Below are 8,549 nucleotides of genomic sequence, written 5' to 3'. Positions count from 1 at the left end.
TCTAATTCAAGTTATGTGGAGGAATTTAGACCCATTGCATGTTGTTCTACAATATACAAGATCCTATCTAAAATCCTCACTATAAGACTTAAAACAGTTGTGGACTATCTGGTTGGACGCTCTCAATCTGCCTTCATAGAAGTCATAGAAGGCAGATGTTTCCTTGATAATATTATACTGGCTCATGAGCTAATTAAAGGATATGACAAAAAATCAGTGTCACCAAGATGTATGATTAAGTTTGACATTAGGAAAGCTTATGAATCCGTTGAGTGGAGTTCTCTAAGGATGCTATTATTGGAGTTTGGGCTGCCATTCAGAATGATGAATCTAATTATGGAGTGTGTTAGCACTGTGAGTTACTCTTTACTAATCAAAAGTGGACTGACTGCCAAATTTTCTGCCAAGAAGGGCCTCCTACCTATGTCCCGATACCTATTTGTCTTGGTTATGGAATACCTAAATAGATCACTGAAAACACTCAATCTAAACACTAATTTTAATTTCCACCCTATGTTTGCTAAATTGGAGATAGTGCATATCTGCTTTGTTGATGATTTATTACATTGTTGTAGAGCTGACACTGTCTTCATTAAGTTACTGTTGAACGACTTTGAGCACTTTTCACAGGTCTCATGAGTTGAGGCAAATTCGGAGAAAAGTTCTCTTTATATTGCAGGTGTACCTACTGCGTTTAGAGAACAATTACTATCTGAAATGCAATTCACACTTGGGATTATGCCTTTCAAATACCTAAGAGTTCCATTTTCCTAAAAAAAAACTTACAATCAGTCAATGCATGCTTTTGGTAGACAAAATAGTTGCTAGAGTCAGAAGTTGGACATCTAAGTTTCTCTCTTATGCAGGAAGACTTCTACTCATTAAGAGTGTCTTATTTGAGATGCAAACTTATTGGACATACGTATTTCTTTTTTCTAAGAAAGTGATCAATTTCGTGAATGGCATATGCATAGACTTCCTCTGACATGGTACAAATAAAAATGCAAAAATGGCTCCTATTGCTTGGAGCAAGTTCTATCAGCCAAAATTCACTGGAGGCGTCAATCTTATCAACTTTGTTCTTTGGAATAAAGCAGCTATCATTAAGTTATTATGGGCTATCGCAAAAAAGAAGGATCAATTATGGGTCTAATGGATCCACAATCACTATATAAAGAGTAAGGACATTAGTTCCACGGATTCACCAAAGCAAGTTAAATGGTTAGTGAGGAGATAGTTGTTGCAAAGGAATGGCTAGCTTCAGACTTGTTAGTGCTCAACTCATATGCCTCATCTAAAAAGTTCAGCGTAAAGAAAGCATATGTAGCCTCTGTACCACATCATCCAAAAGTTCATTGAAAATCACTGACACTTTTACCAAGACTTGTACAAAAGCACCAATTCATACTTTGGATGGCAATTCACAAGAGATTATCCAATGTGGATCGACTAGCAAGGTGGGGCATTCAAGTCCCAATAGCTTGTGTCCTGTGTATTGATAGCTATATGGAAACACAATCCCACTTGTTCTTTGAATGTCCCTACTCTTCCTATATTCGAAAGAAGTTGCTACTATGGGTTGGCGTTAATAGACAGATTGGTCAATGGGAATCAGAAATTGGATGGCTCTCACTAAAGGTAAACAACATGAATCCTACTGGTGCTATACTTGGATTTCTATTTGCAGCAGCTGTCTACCACATCTGGATGGAAAGAAACCTTAGAAGATGTCAGCAAACTACCACGGACAATAGAGTGAAAGAAATAACCTTACAATTGCAAATAGCAGGGCAGAGACGCAGAAATGGAAGTATATTTTGGATACTTTGAACAGTTTTCCATGTTAAAAGACAAAGCAAATGCCGGAGATATAGCAAGATAGGATAGATGGCTAGTATAGAGGTCTTATAGTTATTTGTTTGGGTATTTTTGTTTGAGCGTGACTCTAGAGTTCAAAGAGCAGGGAGGAGGCGGCTCAACGGTAAAGCAGATAAAGCATCGGCTTTGGGCCCGGGGGAGTAATTTTCCTAACAGTTATAGGTACATATATTAATTTTTCTTTAAGAATATTAAGTATTTTTTTTGGAAAATAATGTAAATAATTTTTAAGGAAAGGTTGGACCTTTGTAGAGGAGAGTAGTATTTTGGGATTCGCCCCTATTTAAACGTGTGAACATTTATCTTCTTGCCTTATTTTTATATATAAACATCACTATTAATGGGCCCATAATCTTTTTTTTATCTCTTTATAATAATCTTTCTATGCAAAAGTATGTGAAGAATTATCCTAAATAGCAGCTCACATAATTACTTAAATTAAAAATAACTGACATATATATATGTGTGTGTGTGTGTCTGTGTGTGTGTATTTGTATATATTTATATATTTATGTGTGTATATAACCATATATAGTCAATGTACAATCTATGTATACCGTCTAAGAAAAGTAAACAGTAAAAATGGGCATCTATTTGTGTAAAGATCCGTGTGTATTCACTTTTACTATTCTACATTCGTTTGGCCTTCTCTAGAATTCAAGTGTTAGTGTCATTGAGTAACTATCTTATAAACTATTCATAAAATAAAAGAGCAAAATACAATTGCGAACTCTTTTGTTTGTTCTCAAGTTTTTGATATTGCATCAAGAATATTGAAGCAGCAAAAATGTATCAAGTTATATCTATTTGTTGAATCAGGTTTGTTCTATATTTTTATTATTGTGCATCTAAAACTTTTTATAATTAAATTATTAATAATTTTACATCTCAAAAAGATAGAAAAATAAACTTCGAAAAAATTATATAATTCGTTTTATAACAAAAAGCTTAGGGACCATCACTGAAATTTGGATTTAGGCCACATATATCATTGAGCCGCCTATGGCAGACAGTTGTAAATGTTATACGTGGTTGAAGTAATATCTTTCAATTTTAACCAAAATAAAATATGTTTGGACATGCATTTCAGTTAAAAAAAATATTGCACTTTGTGAGTAAAAATTATTTTTCTTCAAAAAATTAAAAAAAATTACTTTTTGGTTTTTTGATAACTCGTTTTCAGAAAATCTCAAAAAACTTAAAATTTTCATGGATAAATATGTTTTTGAAAAAATAAATTCATAAAAAAAAGGAAAAATATTTCATGGACAAACGAGTCCTAAGTCACCAAGAATGAAAAATCGTAAAAATAGCACCGGCTAGCCAATTTTCGGACTAGTCATTCAAAAATAGTTAGCGTTTGCAAAGTCATTGAAAAATAGCCACTATTTTGCTGCAACACGAAAAGTTCCAGCATAATATACCGGAGATCGGTGCACCTGTGTATGAACTTTCAGCATATTATGCTGGACCGGTATATTATACTGAAACTCCAGTATATTATGTCGGAAGTCCAGTATACTTATGCTGGAACTCCAGTATATTATGCTAGAATTACAGTATACTTATGCTGGAACTCCAGTATAATATGCTGGAGTTCCAGTATACTTATGCTGGAGTATTTTCCGGATTTTGAACATTATTTTCGTTCAAATTTATCTTTACATGAAAAGTGGCTAAATTTCGATTACTTTTGAAACTGTGGCTATTTTTGAATGACCACTTATAAATATGGCTATTTTTGAATTTTTTCCTGAAAAATCGCCACAAGTTCTTCACATGGGCCTAATGGTTTTTGAGATCCACATTAATCATCAAAAAAACCAATGGATTCCTCTGTAACCTGTAGCACTACATGATCCAATCAGGTGTCGATATTAAGCTAAGATACAATCGTTAGTTTGAATTGTACGCAAAGCGTTAGGCTTTGATGGTCAATCTCGTGCCTTAAGGTACTTTTAATAATCATGTGATGTTCGTATCCTTATTATTTCATCGAGTACTGTGTTTTTCTTTTAATATTTATCGATCTATTCAACGAATGACTCTCCCCACTAAGAATTAGATGACGAAAAAGTCATATTTCTTTACTCATAGAACTTGAACTAGTCTCCTATGTTTTTTACCTTCTTTATTGACCATTAAGTAATACCTTTAAATTCGTCTCTTAAACCTCATAGTTTCAGCCAATACTCGGATTTATAAATTAGAATATAGTAAGTAGTAAAAGGAGAGAACTACAAAAATAAGCCACAAATAGATATTACTTATCAACAATTAGTCATTAAGTTATGCTAGTAAAAACAAAAAAGTCACTAATCGTATAAAACATTCAAAACACCTAAGCAAAAAAGAGTTTTTCCAATGATATGGTTGGAATTTGTTAAAAAATATAATGAGCAATATCAAAAATTTAAGGAAGATTATAGGTAATTTGGACTAATTTGGAGTCCAAATTCGTCATCAATAGTATACAACTTTCAAAAAACTTACTAAAAAGGTTCAACAATGGAGAACCATGGGGAGAATACTAGAAGAAAATGTTAGACATTACACCAAAGGAACATCAAGTATAGATAAAAGTTGATGAGATATAGAAAGCTAAATCCACAGTGCAAACTACTGAAGCTCCACCAGACCAATCACATGCTAATGAGCAAGAATTTACTCAAGTACGCAGAAGCTGCAATAGATGGAATAGGATACACTACATAATACTTTGTCGAGGAAGAGGCAAACCCGAAAGTAAAGAAGATAAAGAATATCAAATTTTAACGTGGAAACCCTTCAAATCGAAGGTAAAATCACGGGATCACAAAGATTCAGAAAACTTCACTACTATAATAAGAGGATTACAAAAGTTCTCCAAATTGGCTATATAACAAGTGCCAAACACGGAGCAACAATAGCAACAAGAGCAACAACAAATCAATTGAATGAGGAAAAGCACAAAAATGGAACTTCTGTTCGGGGATCAAAAGCAGATCCTATGAGACTCCAAATCCGATCTTCACCATTAAAATCAAAGACAAGATCTTGCACATACTAATACAAAATTGCAGTCCGATCCAATGGTTAACGAATTTGAAAACATGATTTGAAGTTGGCTGGTCGGAACAAAAATCTACATCAAAATAAACACTTTTTCTTCTCTCTTCTCTCTTGATGAAAGCTCTCTCAAAAACCACTCTTATGTGCTAAAGTCTTTCAAAGACTTGTGCCAATGAGCATAGAACAATTCTTCAAAGTTGTCCTATTTATAGATAATAAGTGGTGCTTTCTCTTAAAGCCAAAACCAACTCTACATAGGAATAAAAACCGAATTCAATTCTGAATAGGAATAAAAACAAAAAAGAATAGGATTAGGCCTTTGGGCCTTTGGCTGGACAATATGGGCATGAACCCAAAAATCATAGTAGCTTCTCAAGAATAAAATTACATGAGGGGTACCACAGTAGCTACCAGAAGTGGATTTAGTGTGATTGAAGAAGGTGACTGTGTGAATGAGAACTAATTAACCACTAATATAGATAGGGGATCCACAACTTTATCATGAATTGTTTAATATGAAATGTGAGGAGAATAAATAAGAGATATAAATAGAAAGAACTGAGAAAGTATCTCAAAGCAAATAAAATTACTCTAGCTGGCTTAGTAGAAACTAGAGTTAAAGCAAATAAGTGTAACGACCCGACCGGTTATTTTGTGTAATTGCGCCCCATTTTCTCTTTTGATGCTTCACACATGTGTGCTTATAGTTTAATGGCTTACGGGGTTGATTGATTTCTTTTCGGAAAGTCGGGTTGATTTAGACCCTTTGGTTCTTGACTTAGAAGCTTTAGTTAGAAATATTGACCAAACTTTAAAGTTTATGAAAACGACCCTAGAATGGTGTTTTGATGGCTCCGATAGCTTTGTATTATAATTTTGGACTTGGACATATGCCCGAAATCAAATTCGAAAGTCCATAAGCTGATTTGTGTTGTTTTGCTGAAATTTGGCAATTTGAAGTTTAGAAGTTTGACCGCAGGTTGACTTTTAGCTATCGGGTTTGAAATTTAATTTTGGGACTTGGAATAAGTCCGTTATGCTATTTAGAAATTATCTGCAAAATTTGGTATCATTTGGAGAGTTGATAGGATTCAGACACTTAGTTGCAATTCTAAAAGTTTTTGAAATTTACTTTGAAATTCATGCGTTTTGGTATCCGATTCGTAGTTCTAGATGTTATTTTTGTATTTTTCTCACGCGAGCAAGTTTGTATGATATTTTTAGACTTGTGTGGATCTTTAGTTTGGAGCTCCGAGGGCTCAGATGAGTTGCAGACATGTTCAGAATGTTTTGGACTGGAAAATAAGATTTGGTGTGCTGATGTAGCTGGTGTCGTATTTGCAAACACCAGGTTCACAATTGCGAGCTTAGCAGGGGGGGTCTCTGATATCGAAATTGCGATACTTGCGATACCTGACTCGCAATTGCGAAGTAGCTTAGGAAAATGGGTAGTTTGCATTTGCGAAAAAAATATTCGCATTTGCGATGAGGACAGGCTTCGCAAATGTGAAGCCAATGTCTCATTTGCGACCTCCTTTTAGGCTGTCAGTGGCTGCTTTTGCGAACCCATGTTGCAATTGCGATATCTGCAACTAATCAAAAGGGCTAGGAGTTAGGATTTTTCAACATATTCTCTCGTTTTAGAACCCTAGACCCAGTAGGAGGCGATTTGGAGAGGGGATTTTTATCTACAAATATTGGGTAAGTGATTCTAATCAATTTTCAACTATATTTCATGATTATATCTTAGATTTAACATTAAATTTATATGAATCAAAGAGGAAAAATTAGGAAACTTTGTCAAGTTTTTGAAAAATAAGAATTTGAGTTTTGAAGAGTCGATTTGGACTTGGATTTTGACACTAATCATATATATGGACTCGTGGAGTTATGGGTAGTCAGAATCTATCCTTGGACCCGAGTTTTGACCGGACGGGTCCTAGATTGACTTTTGTTGACTTTTTGGGAAAAGTGTAAATATCATAACTTTATCAATTGTAATTGTTTTTCCTTGAATTGTTTGATAATATTAAGTCAATTTTGGTTAGATTTAATCCGTGTGGAGGCAGATTTTAGGGGAAAAGCTATTTTTGAGGGTTGAGTTTGCCTAGTTGAGGTAAGTATCTTGCCTAACTTTGTGTGAGAAACTACCCCTTAGGATTTGGGATTGTTCGTGCTATTTGTGTTGTGTGAAATTCGTGTACGCAAGGTGACGAGTGGGTACATGAGTTACATGTGGCAATTGACTCGTTTAGATTATTTAGACTTCATCCATGCCTTTAATTGAATTGTCCTATCATGTTTTAAATTCTCATTGTTAACCTACTCTTACATGTGTTAGTCTATCCTTACATGGCTTATTTGACTTGTTTAATACTTGTTCTACCTCTTACTTATTATTTTTCTCTTATATGCCTAGTTGAAGTTATTGCCTTCCTTATTTCCTTGTTACATCCTTAATTGTTGAATTACTTTTAATTGAGGTTGTTATTATGTGAAATATCTTCTTATTGAATTATTGGTGTTGAAGTTGTGAAAGTCGTTATCACATTGAGGCGAAGTTATTAATTGTTGAGATATCTTCCTTATTGAGAAATTCACATTCATTATTATTGTTGATATTCTTGTATACATTGTGGTTGAGCCATGTGCTATTGTTGTGAAAACATTGATATTATTGATTCTTGGCACGTTGTGGCTTATGGGCACATGTGGTACAAGTTGTTATTATGTTATGATATTGATGGGCATGTAGCGATACAAGGATAGAGGTTCATGTGCATGCAGCGGCATAAAGTGGAATTTATGTGCGTGTTGCTAGTAAGGGAATTATTTGAAGCCACACAACGTCATAAGGTGGGCTAAAGTGCGTGTAGCTATATATTTTCAAAACTATTTAAATGTAAGGCTCACGCGACGTTATAAGAAAAGATTGTGATTGAAATTGAGAAATGTAAATACAAGGCGGTACCTCAGTTGTGATTCTTGTTGTATACAAGGCGATACCTCGGTTGTGATTCTTGTTGTGCATCTTATGTTGAAAAGAGTTATTGGTGGAACGCTTCTTGTTACTCTTCTTTGTCTTATCAGTTTTGTTAATATTTGACCATTGTGTTTCTCTTTAATTGCTTCCTTTATGTTATATCTATGCGTACCATTCTATCGTTAGTATATGTTATCAACTTGTTTTGTATCATTTATTTCTCCGCCTTCCATTACTTCTCGGTATTATGTTTTCATTTTGTTTATTATGTCCTAGTAGGTGTGTTGACCTGGTCTCGTCACTACTCTACCGAGGTTAGGCTTGATACTTACTGAGTACTATTGTGGTGTACTCATACTACGCTTCTGCATATCTTTTTTTATAAAGCCAGGTACGTCTGCCCATGGTGGATGTTAGTGTGTGATTGTGGCTGTTATCCGGAGACTTCAAAGTATACCTGCTCGACGTTCGTAGGCCTCAAAGTCACCTTCCCTTATCTTTTCATTCTGTTGCATTTCTTATTCAGACAATGATGTAGTAGACATTCTAGAATACTCTGTAGAACTTATGACTCAGTTCTACCGGTTTTGGGAGAGTTGTGGTTGAGATCCTATTTGGAAGCTTATATGAGTTTTTC

General features: G+C 34.5%; 1 protein-coding gene across 1 annotated transcript; it reads left to right on the top strand.

The window, feature by feature from the left end:
- The first annotated feature begins 1,413 nt into the window (after positions 1–1,413).
- LOC138894100 (uncharacterized) lies at positions 1,414–1,830 on the top strand. The gene has a single exon (XM_070178780.1). The coding sequence runs from the start codon at positions 1,414–1,416 to the stop codon at positions 1,828–1,830; it is 417 nt and encodes a 138-aa protein (XP_070034881.1).
- Positions 1,831–8,549: the final 6,719 nt, after the last annotated feature.

Source organism: Nicotiana tomentosiformis, chromosome 6, assembly GCF_000390325.3.
Source record: "Nicotiana tomentosiformis chromosome 6, ASM39032v3, whole genome shotgun sequence".
Classification (NCBI taxonomy): domain Eukaryota; kingdom Viridiplantae; phylum Streptophyta; class Magnoliopsida; order Solanales; family Solanaceae; genus Nicotiana; species Nicotiana tomentosiformis.
Note: the sequence above shows the minus strand (reverse complement) of the source record. Positions and strands in the feature narration are given on the sequence as shown.

Coding starts and splice junctions, on each gene's coding strand:
- LOC138894100 (XM_070178780.1), top strand. CDS start 1,414: ATGGCAATTCACAAGAGATTATCCAATGTGGATCGACTAGCAAGGTGG.